The following is a 23,793-nucleotide window of genomic DNA, read 5'->3' as shown; positions in this document are numbered from 1 at the left end:
AGAATTGGTTGTAACCACTCTTGTCTAAATTATTCAGTTCCTTGGGGGGTGGGGGGGTGGAGGATGTTTTAGTTTTAAAGAATGGGTCAGATCCAACAGCATACGGGTCTCTTATGATAGAACCTATTTCTGTTTGGGATAATTGATCTCCTTGTTTTCAATGGCAAGTTATACTGATCTACCAAAATGACCAGGTTACTGCTGATGTGGCCGGAAGGAATGGGAACAATCAGAATAGTATGAGTTAATCAGGAAGGCTCTCCCCAAGCAAACCTGCGACACTTTATTTAATCTCACAAGAGTTTTGTGTATAAATTTGTACGAGAAGGAATAATCAAAAGGAAATAGGGGAAATAATTATTTCAATCTGGAGGTAAGTCTTTCACCAAGGATTAAAAATGTGCCACCTACAACAGCTGCCACCCCTGAAGGTGGTGATCAGCTTAATAAAAATGGATGGTAAAAATACTGAGGGTCTCATGAGATTACTATCCATTTGCAAGATTTCAATCTTCTCTCATGAGACTGCAGTATCTCAGGCAAGAATCCTGAAATGTCACAAAATTTTGAGATTAGTATTAGCCCTTCCTTCCTTCGAAAGAAGCTGTTTTAGTGCCTACCATACTAAAAGGGGCTTAATTTTTGCATTAACCTGACATGAGGTTCCCACTGCAACGTGTTCTGGAGGCCAGAGTTTCCCACCTTCCCACTCTCCTGGGAATTTTTTGGTAGTTTCTATCCCTTTGGCCAAGTGATCTTCCATTCTCCCTATCCAAGTCTCCCATCCTCACCTCTTTCTCAAAAATAGCCTGATGCTTCTTGGCCAGTTTTTCAGCCTCAGCTGAAAAGTTGTTGCGGTGGGCCTCAAGCTCTTTGTCGAGACGCAGCTGGTGCTCATCCAGTTCAGCCCGCAGTTTGTTCTCCAAAGCCAGCAACTGTTTCTGATGTTGACGCCGCATCCGTTTGTAGCCACTCATCTGATCCCGCAGTGCCGAGTCTTGCTCATGCTCCTGAATTTGGCGAGTCACCTGAAAGGAAGGAACGGAAGAAAGGAAGAAGAGAGAAACAAGGAAGTCTAATTTAATCCAATTCATTTAATTGTGAAATATAAACAACACCAATCATGGGTTTATGACGGAACAAATCCTGCCGTGGGGTAAGAGGAACAATATGCTGAAGTGTTGTGCACATTCAGATCCGAAGCAGGCAAGGATCTTCTGATCTGGTACGTGCGTCTTGCTCAGTCCCCATTGGCTGATCCTTAAGGAAGCTTAGCTTTTCCTGGATTTGAATGGTGCCTGAAGGGGCTCAGGAAAAATTACATTCCAGTCCAGGAGAGGTTAGGGTGATGGGAGACAGGGCAACAGCAGGCAGTTTCCCACTACCACTGGCGCAGTGCAAGACCAAGAAAAGGCACAGCTTGTTGAAGGAGCCTCCAAAAAGTAGAAAAAGAGTGCTCACACTGGATCCTATGTACCCTTGCGCACTTCAGGCCCAACTGTAGTGCGCACAGAACTTCCCCTTGATGGTAAAGAAACCTAACAGTTGTTCATTCAAGATGACTCAGCTTAGATCAGTGGTGGCGAACCTATGGCACACGTGCCGGAGGCGGCACTCAAGAGCCCCTCTCTGTGGGCACACGTGCCATGCTCCGGAGATGGTGAGGGACTGGCCCCCGCCATCGTGACCCTGCCCACCCAGTCCGCCATGACCACCGTGGCCAGCACCCGGTGATAAATAAGTGGGTTTTGGGTTGCAGTTTGGGCACTGGATCTCTAAAAGGTTCGCCATCGCTGGCTTAGATCAGGAAATAAAAGGAGTAAAACGTGACGCACATAGAGAAGAGGAACACTCTTCTACTGCGTATCAACGATTCTTATTTGGGCATAATGATTATGGAAATTGGGAATGCTGTCTCTGCTCTTTCAACATAGAAACCGTATGAAAACTGAATTCAGCTCTGAAAGGATTAAATGCAGAAAAACCAAGAAAAATACTGAATCTCCCAAACACGCCCTCACTAAAGCCCCAGCTCTGTCCACCTGGTATGGTTCTACTCACTTGGCGCCTTTTGCCTTTCCTTCTGCAATCCTTACCACTATCGTCATCCAAACATTAAATATCATTATCTAGCTTCTGAAAGTTTGCCACCCCCACAAAAGTTGTGCTCTAAATTAAATAAGGAAATAATCAAATTATTAATGATTCAGAATTTCTTTAATTGCATGGGATTTAATGACGCAGCTGTCTTAAGAAACAGAAACATTCACATTTTAAATAAATATTGCTAACCTCTCTTAGAAAATGGTTGGGGAAAAAAAGGTTCTCAATACAAAAGGTGTAGATTTCTGGCACTTATCCACTGTTCCGGTCTTACCAAAGGAAACTTTAAGCTACTTTGCTTGATTGGCTCCTAAATAATGTTAAAAAATAATCATAGTATCCAAAGACATCTTGCTCACCACGAATATACCTTTTTTTTTTTAAACAGGCAGAACTACTGCATTTCAGGTAGATTTCTTTCTGTCCCTAATTTTCTCTGCTTCTTCCTTAACAACTGCGCTGCAGCAAATTCCTACCGAGGGCTCCAGATGCCACAGACATTGAAACTTTACTAATACATTAGGAGAAAGCAAGAGGAAGGTTTTGTAGGCAGCACCACCAGCAATTTATGAAGGCACCAGGAAAGGAACAAGGCTGGCAAAACAAAAATGAAAGGACCACATCCAACTGAGATCACGTTTCGTGTTGGGGTGAAGGTGCTGGACCAGAAACAAGGAAACGGTGAGTTCTAGTCCTCCTTTAGGCATGAAAATCAACTAGTGACTTTGGCCACACTCTTAATCAGCCAATCCATCTCACCAGTGTACTTGTTGAGGGGAAAACAGAAAGCGTGACCCTTCTACGCGCTGCTTTGACATGTACAAATAATAATAATAAGAAGAAGAAGTTGGAAGGGACCTTGGAGGTCATCTAGTCCAACCCCCTGCTCAGGCAGGAAACCCTATACCATTTCAGACAAATGGCTGTCCAGTCTCTTCTTAAAAACTTCCAGTGTTGGAGCGTTCACCACCTCTGGAGGCAGGTTGTTCCACTGGTTAATTGTTCTAACTGTCAGGAAGTTTCTCCTTAGTTCCAGGTTGCTTCTCTCCTTGATTAGTTTCCATCCGTTGCTTCTTGTCCTGCCTTCGGGCACTTTGGAGAATAGCTTGACTCCCTCTACTTTGGGGCAGCCCCTGAGATATTGGAACACTGCTATCATGTCACCCCTCACCCTTCTCTTTGTTAAACTACACATACCCAATTCCAGCAACATTTCCCTATATGTTTTAGCCTCCAGTCCCCCAATCATCTTTGTTGCTCTTCTCTGTACTCGTTCTAGAGTCTCGACATATGAAGGCAGGATATAAATCTAATAATACCATAAAATATAAGCAAGTTTCTCCCCCTCACCAGAGAAGCTGTACGAATGGTGGCAAAGTGATCTCGGTTACGGCAGTAGGCACGACGCCGGGCGGCTGACGATGAGCTCTGGGGCTCCATTTCCGGCTGGTAGGGATCATCATACAGATTGTCATGACCCTGAAAAAGCATTAAAATGCATGTTAAGAAGCTACGCCTCAGCTTCTAACATTGCCTCGGCAAATTTTCCTTCAAAAGGCACAGACTATAGAGTCGAGAGATCAAACAGCACTTCTGTGAGCCATTTGGGATCCGCCAGTTTTAGGAAGTGGAAGTGTGGAGATAGAGCGGAGCAGGACCACAAACTGTTGTAGAGAGTACTATAGAACAGAGGTCCCCAACTTTTGGGCAACAGGGACCAGTTCCATGGAGAAAGGATTTTCCACGGACTGGAGGGTGCGTGGTTTTGTGTGCTGCTTGCATCCCCTGGAGGGAGCTTTGCTTGTTTGTGCAGACCGATTGCTGGTATGCCGCGGCCCGGTACCGGTCCGTGGACTGGGGGTTGGGGACCTCTGCTATAGAAGGAGTTCCAAGATTTTGGAAGTTTAAAGTAATATAGTGCCTAAGGCAATCTTCCAAACTCAATGCCTTCCAAATGTGTTGTGGCAGTAATTCCTTGAATACTAAGCAACTGGAGGTTGTATCGGATGAACATCTGTGCCATATTGAGGAAACCTAGGTTAAGGCTTCAAATTCAGTCACGTTTCCAGTTTTAAGCATAAAACAAGACCACACAGACAGCCCAGATTAAACATGAACAGACTAGGCGTTTTTAATCTAGTTGGGTTTCCTCCAACTGCTGTTTCCAAAGTATGTAGAAATTTAGCTGCAATCCCAAGAAATGTGGACAGCTGGGGAACACTAGTCTAGAAAAAAAAACACCTGATTTTTCCCCAAAAAACAAAAGGGGAAGGGGAAAGTGTACCCACCCAAGTCTCAGTTACTCAACATAAGGAAGCAAGTAGGATGTAATGATCCACTGGATTCCAATTCTGTGATCATCAGCATGCTTCTCTCTCTTCCTCCCATCCCTCTCTGGATTTCCATTTTCTCTATCAACGCTGTTGTTGTTTTTTTGTTTCATCACAACGAGGTGAAGGACACTCCAAATTCAAAACTGAGCTTTTCCCTTTATTATCTCAGGATACCCATATCTTTTATGGCCGATATGCAGGGAGGCTTCCATTTTCTATCACTTACATTTTCTATCACAGGCTAGAAAATATTCCACAATGTTTCCCAACCTTCGCTTTATTCTGAAATTGACATTTCACTGCTCTTGCGGAAGCACACTGAGTTCTATACCGGCAGACGGTGGATGACGGAGCTATTGGAGGTGACGGTGTGCTCGCCTTCCTGCATCATGGCGATCTCAGCCCCGTCATCATCATCTGAGGCATCAGCCAGGCTGTTAACGCTGCTGCTCTGACTGCTGGCACTAATGGACATACTGGGTACCGAGTGGCTGCTCTCCATGCTATTGATGGTTCCTGTCCGGTGAAGAAACTGCTCTACTTCCTGAAACAGAAAAAAAAGGATTAAATGAGAATGAGACAGGTGATAATGCAAGCTACTGTGAAAGACAGAGAGAGAGAGAGAGAGAGAGAGAGAGAGAGAGAGAGAGAGAGAGAGAGAGAGAGAGAGAGAGAGAGAGAGAGAGAGGAGGGAGGGTATATGTGTGTGTGTAGGGCAGGGCTCTTCAAACTTGGCCCTTTTATGACTTGTGGACTTCAACTCCCAGAATTCCTCAGCCAGTGTGCCTGGGAGTTGAAGTCCACAAGTCATAAAAGGGCCAAGTTTGAAGAGCCCTGGTGTAGGGAATGGTCTTGGAGTAAGGAAGCCTCCTGCACTGTTACTCTCACCATGGTGAGAGAATCGTATGAGCTGAAGTCCAAGAAAGCCAGGGAGAACTGCATTAGGAAACGTGGGGAGACAACTACAGACACCCAAAGGGAGATCTTAACCTCTTCCTCTTCTGGTGCCTCTGCATTTGGACCATTCTGAGCCTCCTGGAAGAGGATTTTCTTCATCTTGCGGTACTGCAGATTGTCAAGCTCCCTCACTGCATCCTTGGTCCTCTGAATCAGGTCCATGATCACCGTCTGGGGTCGCTCCCTCAAGAGAAAGCGATGCTGTGGAGTCACAGGAAGCAATAGCATGAAACTAAGGAAGTAGGTCTGCAAAAGGTCCCAGATCCACCAATTTCCTAGAATCTGTGATCTGACCAATCCTTTCCCATTATTAAGTATACTCACGGGGTTGGGATAACGACTACTGAGATTTCTTAGCACCTGAGAACTACATTCTTTTAACAACAATGTATAATTACTCTCGAATTAACTTGAGTAAACCTAGATTTAACATGTAATGGTTACTCAAGTCCACTTAGGAACAGAAAGTGAGAGAATCTCAAATACTTTGTAAGACAGAATAACTCATTGCTTATCAACAACTTAATAATCAACCAATCAACCAAAATCAATGCTAGGTGTATACTTCCAATACACAATTCTACAATTCTATGAATCCAATGTGAAGACTCAGTATATATCATGGGTCTGTGGGGAATAAATGATGAAGCCTGTTATTTATTAGGGTGTTTCCCTAGAAACATCTTTCATGGATTACCATTTCCCCGAGGCTAGCGTTTCTTTAACACACACTTCTAATTTAAATATCTTAGTGTTCTTATCTTTAACTTCTTGTTACTGTCCCGGATGGGATAAAACAAATACAACTTCCACAGCTATGCTGGGGATGGGGAAAAAAAAAGGAGGAATCTTTCAGGAGTGAAAACAGGTGGGAGATACCTTAAGCAGCACATCAGAGGTTGGACGGTCCTGGGGGATCTTCTGTAGGCATGAATCCACAAAATTTCGGAAATATTCAGACCTGGGAAAAACAGGGAAGAAAGTCAGGGATTCATTTGAACCTATAAACATCTCTCTCTCTCTCTTTTGCAAGGTTTAAAGCCATTCGTGGAATTTTCCTTACCAGTGACTGGATTGCAGCAGTGGTGAATCATTCTGGGCGATGTGGTATAAGGCACTCATAGCATTCATGTTAAAGAGGGGTGGTTTGCGCTCCGCTGGAGATACAAGGACAGTAACGTCAGCACCGGGACTCATGTTTTTGCAGAAAGCCCTCTCCCACATCATTCCCCCCAATAACTCCAACCTTATCAAGCAAGCTCATTCCGTACCAAGTTCAATGCAAGTGATGCCAAGTGACCAGACATCCACCTTGCCATCATACTGCCCCTCATCCATGGCTAGAATCACCTCGGGAGCCATCCTAGGAAGAAATCGCAAGACAAAGCAATCATGCACTGGGACCTAGCAACGGCACACGTGGTTACTTAAGAGCCTGAAAGATTATTGCACCAAGGATGCATGACCCTGGACACAGACCACAAAGTCCTGCCAAGTTGTCAGTGTTGCTGTTAATCAAAGAGGGGAAATTATTAAACGGATTAATGTGTATCATTAATAAAAAGGTAGTTCCCCCGCACAAGCGTGCCAGTCGTTTCCGACTCTAGGGGCCGGTGCTCATCTCCGTTTCAAAGCCGAAGAGCCAGTGCTTGTCCGAGGACGTCTCCGTGGTCATGTGGCCGGCATGACTAGACGCCAAAGGCGCACGCAACGCTGTTACCTTCCCACCGTAGTGGTCCCTATTTTTCTACTTGCATTTTTACGTGCTTTCGAACTGCTAGGTTGGCAGAAGCTGGGACGAGTAACAGGCACTCATTCTGTTACGCGGCACTCGGGATTCGACCCGCCAAACTGCCGACCTTCTGATCGACAAGCTCAGCGTCCTAACCCACTGAGCCAATACAAATATATAATTTATTTCATTTTCTTAGACCCCCCCACCCATTACTTCTTGAAATGAGGCTCCAAAGCATGCCATTTAAAGTTCACCTACGGCGCCTCCCAAAACTGGAACACTCCTGAATTAAACCCTCCAATCTTTGACCTATAAAAGGAGAAGACTTCATAGCTTTTTTTTTGTTTTTTACAATCGACTGTTGTTAAACTACACTGGGACTCTGTGCAAAAACCCAGGGAAGCCACATTTCTAATGACCAATTTCTCTAATTTCTTCCTTGTTCAAAGAATCGGGGAGTCTCAAACGCGTATCTACTCCCACACTCTCTCTTCAGCCACATCTTCACTCCTCCCAGTGGCTCGGATATGGGGATGTGGTCAATAAAGGCCTTCCTGCTCTGTTTCAGGTTAAACAAAAAAAAATCTCATTCTGCCAGCTTACCAATATGGGGTGCCAACAAAGGAGTTAGCAGGAGCAATTATAGAAGCTGAGCCAAAATCCCCCAGCTTCACTTGCCCTGGTTCAGTCAGAAGGATATTCCCAGCTTTCACATCCCTGAAAAGACAGGCACAGCAATTAAAAACTGAACAGAGAAGCAGAGAACACAGTGGAGGAATATGGGCAGCCAGATGAAAAACAGTGTGAGCGGCAGGAGAAAGGTTAGAGCAACATTTATACGGACAAAGAAGACCAGGAGAAAGAGAGAGGGCGACATTAGCAAACGTCTATATTGGTAATGCCCTCTAATTTGATAGCAACAAGTGAAAGATTTCTGCTCTAGGCTGCCGAAATGACTGACTCCTGAGGTAATTAAGATTTTTTTTTTGTAGAAGAAGAATGTGTACAGCACAGTTCTTGAGTTGAAAACATATAGGTAGCCTTTTTTTTTTTAGTGGTCATTAAGCAAAGTGGTCACGAAGTGAAACTGTGACTGCATTTATTATCAGCCTTCAGATTTTGTTTGCTTTACCGACCTGTGAAGGTTGTAAATGTGAGGATTGGTAGTTATTTTTTCCATCCATGTGGTAACTTCCAACAGTTGTTAAAAGAGGCAGGCGCTAAACGTGGACTACCTATATTAACTGCAAAATCTGATAAAAAGCAACATGTTGTTTAACTGTGTGTCTTTTCCTTAAGTTGTTTGGGATATCAAGGATTTATTAAAATGTAAAGCTGATTTGAGAAAATGTGAAAACTGTCCTAATTGAGCTAAACTGCATAAAGTGCAACATTGGGACTGAAGCATGAATTTGACAGGTAATTTTGCCATTCTGCCTGCAAATCACCTAAAGAGAATAAACAGTAAAATGTAGCAAGAAATAGGGTCGGGTCAGAAGAACGATGCACGGAGTTGACTGAAAGACAAGATTAACAGATTCCGGTACAGATTTCACAATGCAGCAACAACTAGATCATACTATCCTACACTTAAATGGGTGTTACAAGCAGCAACGTCTCTTCAGAGAGCGCAGTCATACAATATAGAGCTCACCTGTGGATCATATTGTGTGAATGCAGGTAGGCAAGTCCCTGCAGAGCACCATGGGTTATGGCTGCAATCTCTACTTCCTGCAGTGGCTTCTTGTGCACTAGGAAAGGAGGGACGGAGGAAAGAACATTATTGAAAGGCCTCAGAAAAGCTTTGTGGGAAGACTCTCCAATTGGTCTTGGGACTCACCTTCCAGCAAATCTGAGGCTGAGCCTAGGCAGTATTCCATCACCAGCTAGTAAATTAAGAGGAAATGTTAGCATAGGGCAAATAAATCCTTTGAGCTTCAAACATCCTGTCCCCAATCAGGGCTCCGGGAACCCAGGACGCCAATTCCATTTTGTACCTGGCATTTCCAATTCACTTGAGAATATAAGAACAGCCCCCCACCCCCGCAAAATCAGACTAAAAGTCCACCATTCTTGCACCAATGTCATCCAGACACCTCCCGAAACCCTCATGAAAATAAATAGAATACCACTAAAAAAAATTGTCCACGGTTTTCAAAGCGAGGAGCCGCCACTCTATTGCGTTGCAATTCCCTCCCCTTAAACTTAAGCAAGAAACCCAGTCATCGTTCAGGCTCTTTTCAAGACTCCCCCCCCCTTCATCCAAAGCCCAGTTCATCTGCATTTTCACCGTGTTTCTTAAAATTCTTTAAAAGGCTTTCTGTAATGTACCGCCACAATGGCTTAGAACGATGCGTTTCGCTCTCGTCTTACCCATGCTGTGTGTTCCCGTAAGTAGCAGCCCTTGTATTCAATTGTGTTTGGGTGTCGTAGCTTTTGCAAAAATTTCACCTCCTTGATAATGTCCTGCCATTTCTGGAAAATACAAAAAGTGAGCCTGAGCTCCAAGAGACTTCTATGTTTCGAGCAAAGGAGGGGATATTTTACAAGAAGCCTAGAAAATTTGAAAATCAGGAGAACTGGATTACCTAGGCCAGGGAGAGGCTAGGAGTTAATGGTCAACACAACTGTGTTAAGAGTCTTAAAAAGGACCAACCTCATTAGATTGCTTCCCACTGTAGGACATCTTCTTAATAGCCACCACTTCATTGTTGCGTATGTCTCTGGCCTGGGGAAGGTAAAGAGAATACACCAAAGAAGGATGGGTGAAAATAACTATCAGCGCCCACAGACGGTCAAGTTCAGAGAGGAACTTTGTTCCTATGCCTGGGAAAAAATACCACTCAAAGGGAGTAAATTTTACACCTCACGGTGAATCAGGCATTCTTAGAGCACAGCTGCCTAGGAGGGCAGAGACACGTGGGACTGGCGAGTACCCGATATCCACTTAAAGTTATAACATCTCTTGTACGTAAATCAGACCAGCTCATCTTCCCACTTCTGATCGTGACCAATCACGATTCCCCCTGAGAAAGGAAGCCATTAGCAAGATGTGGAGAAAGTCCCTCTCACTACTGCTCCTCAACATCTAACGTTCAGTAGCAGGGGTCTCCTGATGGGATGGGACCCAGGAGCCAAACCGATTCAACGATAAGCAAGGCCAGTGGGAAAGAGTTGTGTGAAATGATCTTGGCAAGGCTTGAGCGTGAGCATTAACACTCGGTTGGCACTCACAAAGTAGACAGCTCCAAAACTGCCATGACCAATCTCCCGCAGGTCAACAAAGAGCTTCTCAGGGTCATCCTTGAAGAACAGCTCAGCCACTTCAGGGTCCTTCAAACTGCCAGCCCGGGCATTAGACGGCATGGCGGCCGTGGATGAGGCTGGACGTCACTGTTGCTGTTCTCCTAAAGTGGGAATCAAATGTTAATTGAAACAGCTGGGTAGAAATAAGGTAATTCATTCTTACTTATAAGGTTGTAATTCAGTGAGATCTGATGCCACCATCTTGCTGCAGCAAAGCGAATCCTGAGATCCTTGCTAGAAGGGTATAAATATACGAAAAATTATACTCCCGTGTGAAGAAGTGGGTTCAAGGCCACACGCAACCCGACAAATCTCAGAAAGCCTTTTCAAAAGGAATCTGTAAGCACTGACTCCTATTCACAGAAATAAGAGGTCTGAAACAAGATAATCAATGAGAGACCTCTATAGCGGGAAGGCCATCAATGCCAAATGGAGGCAGATCTTGCAGCGGTACAGAAAGTAGACTTCTCTTGTTCCAATTGGGCTTCTGCTATTTATATGACAGCATTCAACTAGCAATTGTTAGGACACTGAAAGTATTAATATCCGCTTACTTCTCTCTACATCTCCCACGTGTAGCTCAAAGTATGCTTGTTCTTTATTCTATGAAAATCCAGGAGTTTTGATAAAGCTATACTTACTTTCCATAGACACAAAGGTCACAGCAGATTTGCCCCTAATTTTTGACCACTAAAATATTCTCCATTGATTGCTACTTTAATGAGTACATTTTCTCTCTCATACAGCGACGCGTGTTTCAGTCTTGTACTTCTACACCCCACGTTTATATTGCAGTGGTCACACACTTCCACTCAAGTAATAAAATTCCCATCTACTCAGTTTACCAGGTTCGTTATTTGCATTAATTTCTGCCCTATATTGATTGAAAGGAGAGAGGAAGAAAATATGATTCTCTATTTTATAAAAAAAAACACAAGCCTTTGCAGGGTTTGCTAAATATTTTCATTTTTATTTTTAACTGAATGTTATATTAACTGAGTCCAGTTCAATGCTATGTGTTTTTGTCCACTATAACGACTCTGCTGCACTTAAGCAACTGCTTCTTATGCAAAATGAAGAAGTTGGCTATAAGGGATTAAAAGGAATTATAGGAACATAGACCAAGGGATTTCTAGAGCCTTGAACAAAATTTTGCTGGACTTGTGGTATTTGTTAGCTGGGAAGCAGACAATTTAGTCCTTTACAAAGAATGCAGCAAGTATGGAAGTTGGATAATAATAATAATAATAATAATAATAATAATAATAATAATAATAATAATAATAATAATAATAATAATGTTGGAAGGGACCTTGGAGGTCATCTTGTCCAACCCCCTGCTCACGCAGGAAACCCTATCATTTCGGACAAATGGCTGTCCAGTCTCTTCTTAAAAACTTCCAGTGTTGGAGCATTGACCACTTCTGGAGGCAGGTTGTTCCACTGGTTAATTGTCCTAACTGTCAGGAAGTTTCTCCTTAGTTCTAGGTTGCTTCTCTCCTTGATTAGTTTCCATCCATTGCTTCTTGTCCTGCCTTTGGGCGCTTTGGAGAATAGCTTGACTCCCTCTCCTCTGTGGCAGCCCCTGAGATATTGGAACACTGCTATCATGTCCCCCCTCGCCCTTCTCTTCATTAAACTAGACATACCCAATTCCAGCAACCATTCCTTATATGTTTTAGCCTCCAGTCCCCTAATCATCTTTGTTGCTCTAGGTACATCAATCTCTTCATTATTGCACAATGTCACCCAAGTCTTAACTTTTATGAACATCACATGCATGCACATGAAATATTACATCCTATTAAGCAGATACCAAGAATGTAATGAGTTAGAGAAAAAAGCGTATAACTCACGAATGAAGGCAAATTATGTGTCCCAGGATAAAGTTACCAAATCCAATCTGGGTAGGTCACCGGGACCAAGGTTTAATTTTCCTGAGCTTTCGGACTCGTCCTGGAGCCATCCTCGGGGGACTTATTTATGTGAGACATTCCGTTAGAGACAAGTTCCCCGGAATGGGCTCCAGGATGAGTCCGAAAGCTTGGAAAACTAAACCTCTAGTCCCGGTGACCGACCCAAGTTGGATCCTGCAAGCGTGCAACTGTTTCTGGAACATGTAGGAACAGCTGTATCGGATGACATTCCCCCATACAAAAACATTGTTCCTTCTCTGTAAATGAGTCCTTTTGAGAAGGGTAATTTTTCTGTATTCTTTCCCCATATAGTCTGCTATATCTACAGCAAATTTCTCCAACATGATTCCCTCCAAGTGCGCTGGACTACAATTTCCATCCAACATCGCCAATAACTTGTTGAGAAATCTGGAAATCTATAGATTAATCCCCTTTGGCAGGCACATTCTGGCTAAAAGCTATTTACACAACATTTCCAAAGTGAGCCCTTTAAAGGTGAAAGATATATGTTTAAAAACTGATCCTTTGAGCCTCTGAAACATGAGGGAATCAATGTTAAAATATACAAGAATATTTAGTCCAACCACAAAGTAACCATGTGGTTAGAAAGCGAGCCTCACTCCAAAAAGCAGGAGGTAAAATGTGTGTCCTCCCAAACAGACTGTTCCTTTTGTTCTCAGTCCAATGGTGAAGAACTTAAGATTCCCAAAATGTCCAACAGAAGCAGCCTGGCAGGCATTCATGAGCAAGAAAACTTGCTTGCCAGGAGTTGATATTAATAACAAGGAGTGCAGCTACAGCCTTGAAAGTCACAGAATTGGTATCTCTCGTCTGGTTCATTCAAAATATCTTCATAAGTATCTTTAACTGCATTTTCCCCCCCCATTAAGGATGGTCCAATCACAATTCAGGATCCAGTGTCTTAATTTTAATCCATGAGGAAATTCTGGAAAAGGCCTCCTCCTCCTCCTCCTCTCTAGTTGCTTATACTTCAGAAATCTAGCATTTTGCTTACTGGCTCCTCAGTAAATCCACAGAATTTCATTTGCAGCACAAGTGAGCGGGATCCAAAGTTTCCCAGAAGCCACTTGTTGCACTCTTTTCACTGTACAGTGCAATAACAGAAAAAGGAACACTCAATGCATTTCGCAATAGAAGAGTCTCTTTTCTAGAATAAAACGACTACAAGCTGCCTATCCGCCCCCCCCCCACACACACTGCTGCTATGACTGTCAAATGCACGAAGCATACGGGTATCAATGCGGATCAAATGCTCGACAGATCTAGACCGCAGAAATAAGATTTATCCCAGAAATGCACAGCCACCTAGACAGGAGGTTTCTCCCCCTGGATTGGGTAGCAACAGAGGTGAGCTGAAAAATAAGATCCACAGCCTTGCTGCAAACCCTACAATTTGAAGCAACCACACAAGAGTCCTTCCTGTTCACTCTCTGGGATGGGCAGTGGTTGCTGGACTGACTCCAGGGGGCTGAAATGAAAAATAAGGAAATCAACAGTTTGCAGGCGGGTTATGCCGGTCAGAGGAAATCCTTGCATTGTTCAGTTGCTTCCCTGGGAACAATCTAAAGAAGAAGAAAAAAAAAGAAAGGCAAAGCATAAAGCTACCTTTGGCAGTGATACCACTGGCAAGAAAGCATCTGGAAGGATTCCCCTTGCGGTGGTTGGTGCCTGGCTGCACCAAAGTGGCCGAAATTTAAGGCAGGCCCTGGAGTTCGGTTTCAAATTAAGAGACGGAAGGGTAGGGAGACCAGTCACAGGGAATCATCTGGGGTTCACCTTTAGAACAGCAACTTGAGAAAAAGCCGTGTGTCCTAGCAAAGGAGCGCAAGAACTGATTAATCTCTTAAACATGAACTGGCTTCCTGGCAGGCAGCAAAAGCAGAAGACATTTCACCTGCTGATTTTAAGTGGAGACCCACAAAAGAGTAGTTTGTTTGTAAGTCATGAATCCTAAGAGGTTTTTTTAAAAATATATATATATATATATAAAATAAAGCAGCCCACCACTTTGAACCGAACAGAATCATTTTATCAGCTGTGTTGAAACGCTACATTTTCAAGAATTCACAGTGACGGAATAAATTGAGTGTACTTAACTTGAAAACAATTTGCAACATTTCAAAGCATAATGTGCACTATAACTAAACTAAAAAAAAACTGAATGGGGAAAAAAAACAACCCCAACCCTCTCCCTCAGGAGAGTCCAATTTATTTTTATTTCACATATACTGCAGAGTGGGACTAAAAGCCACATCGACAAGGGGAAGAAGCTTCTCCTTAGATGAAGTTACTGACAAAGCCACGCATGCTGCTTTCAAAGCGTATTATTTTGGTCCGCACGTTTCATCTATTTATAGTGAGCAATACTAGAGGCAAAGCCTCCAGTGAACTAGGCACCCATCATCAGAAAAATAGGGATTCTTCAGCATCTGCATGTGCCAGAAGCAGCGCTGGGTTGTCCTCCACTTAAAAAAATAAAATAAAATCCAAAACACATTTTTCCTACGATGAGCCTGGCCTTCTGGAATGGCATTTGGTTGGAGATGTTAGTTATCTCCAACATAACCTGCCCTCTGGAAAGAAGTTGAAAACAAGAGCTTTTCTAGAGGGCTTTTGAGGCCAGATATTGTATTGTTTGAAGATTCACACAGTTTTATATTTAGATTGTCCTGTTTGTTTTTGTAAGCTACTGATAAAAGTCTTTTTATGATGGCAGCACAATAGAAATCGGATGGTTAAATAAATGTTGGGTAAGATCCTCATCCAGTAGACAGATAGTATGAAAATAGTTTTTAGGCAAGAAAATGGACCTTCGAAACTTTCCAACCTTGCAAATTTAAAGAATGGCCAACTATAGTTCTCAAGCTGGCTAGGGAATTCTGGGACCTGAAGTCTCAAGCTGGCTAGGGAATTCTGAGACCTGAAGTCCACATATTGTAAAGTTGAGAAGGTTGAGAAACATTGGTAAAGAGGATCTCAACATCTGTGGCTGGAAATTGTGACATGCATGATGGGTAGGATAAAGAAGTCCATTTGTGCAAGACAAAGAAACGAAAGTGTACTGTGCATTTGTAATGGCTCCATATCTTTCCCCACTCCACAAGAAGAAGAGTTTCCTTGTTTCTGGGTAACACAATTTGTGAAAGATGGAAAACACCGGCGGTCTCTCAGTGGTCTATACTATGCTTAAAGACCTCTTAATTGTTCTAGGTTTAGGCTGCTCACTTTGAAAATGTTAGTCCTTGGCCACTGAAGGAGGATAAAATGGGAGACTTCACAGAAATCGTAGGAAAAATTGAGTGGAAAATAAGTGACAATATTCTTTTGTGCAAAAGCTAGAGCTGACAATGGCAGAGATGGAGAAAGGAAAGAAGAGCCATCTCAACCAGAGATGGGAGAGGCAGACTCACCGTCTGTTGTTTGACTCCGGTTTTGGTAATACTGTAACAGCAGCACATTTGTATTCTTCTTTAAAGACAAAAGTCAGGAACGCTAGTAAGAGTTCAAAAAAACCCCAGCAGCAGCTATTTTTCCCTTGTTGCCTTCCAAGATTATCTACAGGTAGTCTTCAATTTATGACAACCGGGACTGGAATGTCTGTTGCTAGGCGGCGTGTTGCCACACCTGATTTTATGACATTTTTTTTTGTTGCACTTGTTAAGCAAATCTGGCATCTCACATTGACTTTTGTCAGAAACCAGCTGGGAAAGTGGCAAATGGTGATCCAATGACCGCAGGACGCTGCAATGGACGTAAATGCGAGCTGGTTGCCAAGTGCCCAGATTGTTGTTACACGATTGCAGGGACGCTGCCGTGGTCCTAAGTGTGAACTAAAAGTCTTTTTTTTTCTCCCCAGTGCCTGCTTAAACTTCAAATAGCTGCTCAATGAATGGTCCCAAGTCGAGGACCACCTGTATTGTTCTTTGTATACAGGCAACCAATAATATAATTGTTTTAAAAAGCTGATAAACCTGGCTTGTAATGATGTTAGATTGATCCAGTGTAATGGTATAAGTTAGATCTTTCTTACATCACCTGTCATTGATTATGATGTGATACCCTGGCTTGGGCTGTTGAATCAATTAACAGAAATACTGGCATATTTACACACAGCCCTTCGTACCCTTTCAAATTTAAATATTTAGAAATTTATGTGTGAGATTTCTAAACACTCTTGATGACGCAGGACAGCAGTTTGGTACCCTTCACGTTTTGGTGCTTTCTTGCAAGCTTCCCATTGGAATTAACAAAAGTCAAAAAGCTCTTGCTTTCAAACCCATTTTTTTTTAAAAAAGGCATTTTTATTTATAGCTCTTGGATATAAACACTACCTTTCTGCTATCGTGGAACTCAAGGTAGTAGATATAGGATTCTTAGGCCATGGGCCAAACAGGGAATTCTGAGATTCAGACCTGTGTTAGAACCAGGATGGCTGCTGCAACAAATGCTTGAGACTGTGCCTTGGGACAGAAAAATCCAATGAGGCATGTGTTAAATGTCACTACTGTTTCTGTCTTCTGCTCCCCCTACAACATTATTCTCTACATAATTATTCAAATGTGATTCCCAAGAGGTTCGATAGCAGGCAGGCAGATTGTACCCTAGGTGTCCCTTCCCCAAATTATCCTGCACTGATTTTTTTTTCCCTGTCAAAGGTTCAAAGAGCTTTTATGGCAAAGATGATTCCCCCCCCCTTCACTTACATTATTAAGACCTTCTGAATTGGAAGAAGAAAGTGCTTACTGAGGCACCTGTGGGTAACTCAGGAGCAACCCCTAGGGGTTGTATTCTACTACAACAGCATGTGATAAAAATAATGCTTTGGGAACACACTGCAGTCATTTTCAGAGATTTTGCTGCAGCCGTAAGAAAACTATATTAAGAAAAGATAGGCGAGATTCCTTCCAATTCTAATAAATGCCCTAATGTTTTATTTCACTAGCAAGGAAAATAGCTTTTTGCATGGGCTGCTCCATTTCTTAAATGTATCACTGTGAGAAACTGGAAATGGAAAACATGCTGCAGTCATGAGGAGGACAGAACCTCACCAAAACAGGAATTAAAGGGCAAAAATAAAGAGAAGCGATGGATGTTCTGGAAAGGACTTCCACGTTTCTTAGATCTGAACGAGAACTTATAATAAAGGAAGAAAGATCTAAAAGTTCTGTAAATGGGTGAAGTTTCCACAGCTGTCTTTTCAGACATTACAAAGCATATAATCTATTTATCCAGGGGTCAAATGGGATTACTAAAATTTGCAATGTCTAAATAAAGAAGTCCAGCTTATTAAAGACGTTTCGTATTAGTCAGTTTACCGGGCGCCATGAAAGCTGTGCAAAACTGAGGTGAACCCAGTCACAAAGCGATTCTTTTCTTTGAAATGTCAACTTCTGCTACACAGAAGGGTATATGAGCTTTCTTCTCAGGCACACGGCTATCTATCATTTGGCTCAAAAATAAGAATTTTCTACATTTGTTTTTTCTTAATGTAGAAATCCAGAGGATATTCTCTGCCATAAGGTATCTTCTTTGCAAAAAAAAATAAATTAAGATTTTAGAACCTAAAGATAGTATCCCATTCATACAGAAATCAGAATTATAAGCTAGTTTATCAGAATTCTGACAGTATAGGTTGTTCAGCTTTTTGTCTGGATCCGCCTACCAGAGGGTGGAGATAAACCAACCAGGAGACCATATTAGTGGTTAGTCAACTCTTTCCTTGGATCCAAAATCTCTGGTTTGAAATTTTTTTCAACAAGCAAGAATCTTAAGACAACAAATCTTGACTTAAAACTTTAGCTTGTCAAGAGACCAATAATCTAGAAATTCTGATTGAGACAAAACGCTAATTAAAACATAGCAATTTCCTGTTATTCAGCAATTCCTATTAGCATGCTGAACTAATCATTAGCACTTGGGCACTGTGTACCAATATGGTTATTTGATCCCAATATGCCAAAATTCTTAAGGGGACTCAGTCCAAGCAATATGTGATAAGAAATACCTTCAGGGGAACAATGGTGGAGGGCTGCTGATAAAACAAAAATTACTACATTAAAGAACAAAGGTAAGTCAACAACTTTGAGGCATGTATTTTCAAAGATACATAACATTCACCACACACTCAAAAATAGCTAACCATTGGTTAGAGGCTAGTGGACAAATCTGAACAACTCCAGCAGCCAGCAGACTTATAAATTATATGTTTCTAGACAATAAAACAACGCTGTAATTAGAATAGATGTAAGCAACACTGGCACAAGCCTTACACAGCTTGCAAAAAGTTACTCATTTTGACAAGAACATGATACGCAAATCGTCCCTAAAATAATACATTTAACATGAAACTTTACTGGGTATATTTCAGGAGACAAAACTGTTATACCTGGCTTTCTTTCCAATCTCTATATGACCACCATGTCCCAATACCATGCAACTCTCTTGAGCAGAAAACTCTCTTGATCAAGGGTCAAGGAATATAATCCATAAAGATAGAAGCCCTAAAACCTAATGCTTTCCACCAACGGTTCCTGTTAAATAGTGGCTATTCATATATGCACAATTATACACAAAGCCTAGATAACTGAAGAAGTCCTATTTCTGTTAGTATAAGATACCAGCATTCATCTTACTAGGATAGTGGAGAAGAGACGATTTCCATTTTGGAAAAAGTAACTGCTTTTTCATATCCTGTTACACACAAATACTATCTCTAAACAGCATTTATTGCTCTAATGCTTCCATATAAGTCAAACATTAAACAGTTTTTAAACATTACAATAAAACTAACGAAAGCTAAGTATCTGAATAATGACGATATGAATGGATGTGAAGCTGAATTTCTTTGACCATGGAACTGGCTTTCTTTTATAAATATTATACTATTACTATTAATACACTTCTGTGTTATTCTAGCACTGCTAAATAATTTGGGACTGGGAATGATAAATGTATATATTAAGTCCAACCTTTCTTCATAATTAAGTTAGCTTCTTTAATCAACAGAATATGATCATCATTATTCATAACAAACAAAATCTAATGATTTAAAGAACCCAATAGGGTTCTCCCCCATTCTTACATATCTCACTGATACTAATTTCCCAAATCCTATCGTTATAGGAATATTTAAGGGCATATAATAGCTCTGATATATGAAAACCAGAACAGGAGTTAAGGCCTCTGTCTAGCCTAAGGAGGAAAAAGTCTAGCAGACTAGAAAGACCATTTCCTAGGTTCCTTGATTCTGAGGTTCCAAAGGAAAGAAAAACTGAGGGGATGAGGAACTGTAGTGTACACGGAGGACCTCGGATGAAATACTTGATCCTTTTTCCCTTTGCAGGAAGATGTTAGGCCCAGACCCCAAGCTCTGGAAAACATAACTCAGTCTCTTGCCTAGCAAAGCCCTCAAACAGGGGGGAAACATGAAGAGGAAACAGAATATGTTTCCCAATCAAGACAATACCATTTCTGACTTATCTGGAAGGACAATTATAGGAGAAAGAAGACAGAGCAGACAGACAGAAAATCAGATTGTTTTTCCTTAATTGGTGCAATACAACCTCTTTTGTTCTCTCCCCATTGCCCGGCCTTCCCATCCCACAAAAATACCCTTCCTCCCCCCACCCCCATTCCCCTTATCTGCGTGCTTGGGTCTCACCTGTAAGTCTCCGCAGCTGCCTAGATATTCTTGCGGCTCCAGCTCCAAGATATTGGGGGTGGGGAGAGTACCCCCAACTACCTCCTCTTTCCCTACTCCTCCAATCAAGAAAGAGGGCTTAGAGGGAACTGTCAGTGGCTCCCCTGGAAAAGGAAGGCCTCTGGGTGGGAAGCATAGGGCATCTACAGCCCGATTCCAAGCCTCTCCCTCCCTCCCTCTTGTTTGGGTAGGAAAAAATTGTCCTGCAGGAGTGAAGGCATGCAAGTGGCTTGCTAACGGGAATGCGATGGAGGTAGCAGCCCTGTAAAAGGATACAGCAAGAGCCTAGGGCCCGTCTGCAGTGGCTCTAATTCAGGGGTAGGGAGAGGGAGAGAAAATCCCAAAATGAGAAGAGGGAGGGTGGGTGGGAAGAAGACGATCTATATCAGCCAAGTAGCTCGCTTTGCAAAGAGACCAAGGGATGGGCTCCGAGGGGAAAAAGAAGGCATGGGCTTCATAGGACGCTGCGGTCCCTTCCAGCTGTTAGCGGCTGCCTACAGATGTTTACAGATGAGGCATAAGGGATCTACAGATAACGGGCGAGGAGAAGCGCCAAGAGCCTGCAAACGAGATTTCCGTCTTTAACGGAAACCGGCGGGGGCGGGGGGGCGGGAAGGGGGAACAAAAAGGAATGAGAGGTCAGGTGGGCGGGGGGGTGTCGTGGTCCCTATAAAAGGCAAAGGAATCCTTTCAGATCCAGGGGATGGGCAGGGGTGTGGGTGGAAGAATAGGAAAAGGGAGGGAGTCTCTACAGGGGAGGGTGCTGTGGGGGTGGGGGGCCTGACTCTATCCGGGCCCCCCTCCCCTCTCTCTTGCCTCTTCGGGTTCCTCCGTCTGCTCCCTCCCTCTCACTCACTCCAGTTGTCCCCAAATCCAAGATGGCGCCCAAGGCAGGAGCAAGACCGGAACCAAGGCAGAGGAAAAAGTCAAACGCATGCGTGGAGGGAAAGGGGGGGCGCCGAAGAAGAGCGCACACGCGCGATGGGTTCAGGGGCGGGAACCGGTGAAAACTCGCATGCGTCCCAGTCGGGCATAAGCGACGAACATCATCCCGAACCTAACCAGCCTGGTGCGTAAAACGTTTTTTTTTGGTGGGGCACTGTGCGCATGCGTCCTGCTCGGGTCATTCTTGAGGAAAAAAAGGGTGAGTAGAGCGAACCGAGGGGCGAGGAGCGTGCCGTGAGCAATTGTAGGAAGGCATTACTGAATGGAAACGCAACGCACGCGCAGTACAAGAGTGAAGGAACAAGGCCCGGCTTCATTGGCTTGTCTTAGCGTTAATGGGCGGGACACGTTTTACACCGACAATATGTAAAGCGAGGGGAGGGAGCTTGAAATTTTGCCCTACGAATGGGATTGGACGAGAAACGTCAGGAAGGGCCAGCGCAAACAAGATGGACATCTTGGTTGGCTGGGGGGAAAATAAAATAAAATAACGGCCCCTCAATGAAAGAAGTCAGCCTGGGGCGCCCACCTATCCTTCAAGTGTGCTTTGATTGGGGCAGTATGTGAGGGCGTGGGATTTGATTGGTAGGCCGAGGCAGTTGAGGGCGGAGCTTCCACCGCTCAGCTGTAACTGAGGCAAGATTTAGAAAGATTGGCGCGCGCGCGCACACGCAGCGAAATGGCGGGGGGGGGCAATGACAGCTGTTCAAAAGAGGGGAAATAAAGGGCGCGCTGGGCGACAGTTAAACCGTTACTGCAGGGGCTTGCGGGCATGCGCGGCTGGAGCTCTCCGGCGGAGGGCGGAGCTCGAGCCTCCCGTCACGGGAGTCCCGATTTCTTTCAGTCTTCTCAGCTCGCTTATTCCCTCCCCCCTCACCTCATGTGCAGTTTTAACGCCTTGACACCGGCGTGATTCAGGCCCGTGCCGGACGGGCCTCTTCTTTTCTTGTCCACACGAGGGAGGTGAAGTTAGGTCACTCGCTCTTAACTGAGGCCTAAATGTCAAATTCCGAGCAGTTACGAAAAGGCGGTAGAGAACGCTAACAACCGTACATTGGGTTAGGTGACGGAACCCACCAGTTTTGAAAGAAGCGCGTCAGCCTTTCACTCTTTCCCCCCCACTCCCTAGGCCGCATAAATTGGCCTAGCTGACTCCGCCAAGGCTGGACTGCAGCAGCCGACCTGGGATTGTTTATTCCGATGACGTCGTTGACCCGGATTGGCTGGGCTACTGCGAGGGTTTCGCGTCCGGCCCGCTTTCCGTGAGGAAAAAGGGAGTTCTTTGGTTAGGTTGGACTTGGGGCATGTCGAGGGAGTGCCCGAGATCTTAACGCGTGGCCTTTGGAGGGAAAGAGGCGAAGGAAGAGGAAGTCGAGAATGTCGGTCAAAAGTGGCTGCAAGTTTAGACGTGAACTGGAAAAAAAAACCAGAGCAGTGGGGTGGGCAAATTATATAGAGCTTTGGTAAAATAATTACAGTAGATTGCTTAAAACGATTAGGGAAGTATGCTGCCGCTTGAAGTACTAGACAGAATAATTGAGAAAGATAGCAAGGGACAAATGAGACAAAACTGGGGCCTGGAAACATACAGCTGAGGAAAGTACCAGAGAGATGGGAAACAAATTACTGCAGTGTGGTAAATTAAGGTAAAATGTGAATACTGTAGGGTAGATAGGTGTATTCTAGCCACTGCAATTGTTGCTGTTACTCCAGCAATGCCATGTGGCAGCCGTAAGTATGGGCAGTTGTAGCTAGATTTACCATATTTAAAATGTGTAGCTGGGTGTTTTTTTTGCTGCAAGTTCTTAGCTCTGCCAAACACATGACTAGATTATGTATACGCTGCACTGAATTATCCAGATGTACAAGATGATCCATGTACAGGTAGCCCTTGACTTGTGACCACAATTGGGACTGAAATTTCCATCACTAAATAATGTGATTGTTAAGTGACTTGCATCTGGTTTTATGACTTTTTTTTACTGCAGTTGTTAAGCAAATCTGGTTTCCCCCACTGACTGCCTATCTATTGGAAGTGCCACCCCTGGGAAGGTAACAAATGGCAATCATGTGACCCTTGGATGCTATCATAAATACATGCAAGTTGCCAAGCACTTCAATTTTAATCATGTGACTGGGGATGCTGCAATGATTGTAAGTGCGAAGACTGGTCACAAGTCACTTTTCAGTACCATCATAACTGGCTGTTAAATGAATGGTCATAAATTGAGGACTACCTGTATATAAATTAGTATACAAATACTGCACCTGTTGATTTCATTGAAAGCAAGAAGTTTTTCAGGTATATCAAATATTTACACTGGATGGTTCTATGTATCCTTTGAAGATGCACTAAAACTGGAAATCTATGTACTTTCTGGAAAAAAAAATGATAGATGGAAAGGGTCTTATAGAAATATTTACATTTTATTTGTATGTGGGAGCCTGCTTTAGGTACTGCTCTTGGATAAAGTTGGCAGTAGTTGAGATACAGTTCCTGAGCTATGGCAGTAATTGGGACAGGAATTTCCATTGCTAAATAATGCATTTGTTAGGTGAAACATCATGTGACTGCATCACTTAGTGATGGCAAATCTAGTGCTCCCTGTTGCCATCATTAATCAAATCCCACCAGTCACTAAGTGAAGACCCTCCCCAATCCAAGCCATTTCTGGCTTGGTCTCTCCTAGCCCTGAACCCTGGTAAGGTAAGGGACTGCCTCTTCTTAAACTCTAGCCACTCACCTCCTGCCCTGTACAGCAGCACTCCTCCTCAGTG

General features: G+C 43.4%; 1 protein-coding gene across 3 annotated transcripts in view; it reads right to left on the bottom strand.

The window, feature by feature from the left end:
• Positions 1 to 20,241, bottom strand: part of LOC308676485 (serine/threonine-protein kinase TAO2) — a 46,380-nt gene extending 26,139 nt beyond the window's left edge. For all 3 annotated transcript variants that reach the window (XM_081342297.1, XM_081342298.1, XM_081342296.1), the window contains exons 1-14: positions 20,032 to 20,241; positions 10,363 to 10,535; positions 9,785 to 9,856; positions 9,502 to 9,603; positions 8,969 to 9,014; positions 8,783 to 8,879; positions 7,732 to 7,845; positions 6,665 to 6,756; positions 6,457 to 6,550; positions 6,273 to 6,354; positions 5,427 to 5,594; positions 4,768 to 4,980; positions 3,454 to 3,582; positions 792 to 1,028 (exon numbers count right to left, since the gene is read on the bottom strand). In XM_081342297.1, coding sequence (XP_081198423.1) covers positions 792 to 1,028; positions 3,454 to 3,582; positions 4,768 to 4,980; positions 5,427 to 5,594; positions 6,273 to 6,354; positions 6,457 to 6,550; positions 6,665 to 6,756; positions 7,732 to 7,845; positions 8,783 to 8,879; positions 8,969 to 9,014; positions 9,502 to 9,603; positions 9,785 to 9,856; positions 10,363 to 10,494 — 1,578 coding nt within the window. In that variant the 5' untranslated portion in view covers positions 10,495 to 10,535; positions 20,032 to 20,241. The remainder of the gene's footprint in view (positions 1 to 791; positions 1,029 to 3,453; positions 3,583 to 4,767; positions 4,981 to 5,426; positions 5,595 to 6,272; positions 6,355 to 6,456; positions 6,551 to 6,664; positions 6,757 to 7,731; positions 7,846 to 8,782; positions 8,880 to 8,968; positions 9,015 to 9,501; positions 9,604 to 9,784; positions 9,857 to 10,362; positions 10,536 to 20,031) is intronic.
• Positions 20,242 to 23,793: the final 3,552 nt, after the last annotated feature.

This window comes from Vipera berus, assembly GCF_964194415.1.
Source record: "Vipera berus genome assembly, chromosome: W".
Classification (NCBI taxonomy): Eukaryota; Metazoa; Chordata; class Lepidosauria; order Squamata; family Viperidae; genus Vipera; species Vipera berus.
Note: the sequence above shows the minus strand (reverse complement) of the source record. Positions and strands in the feature narration are given on the sequence as shown.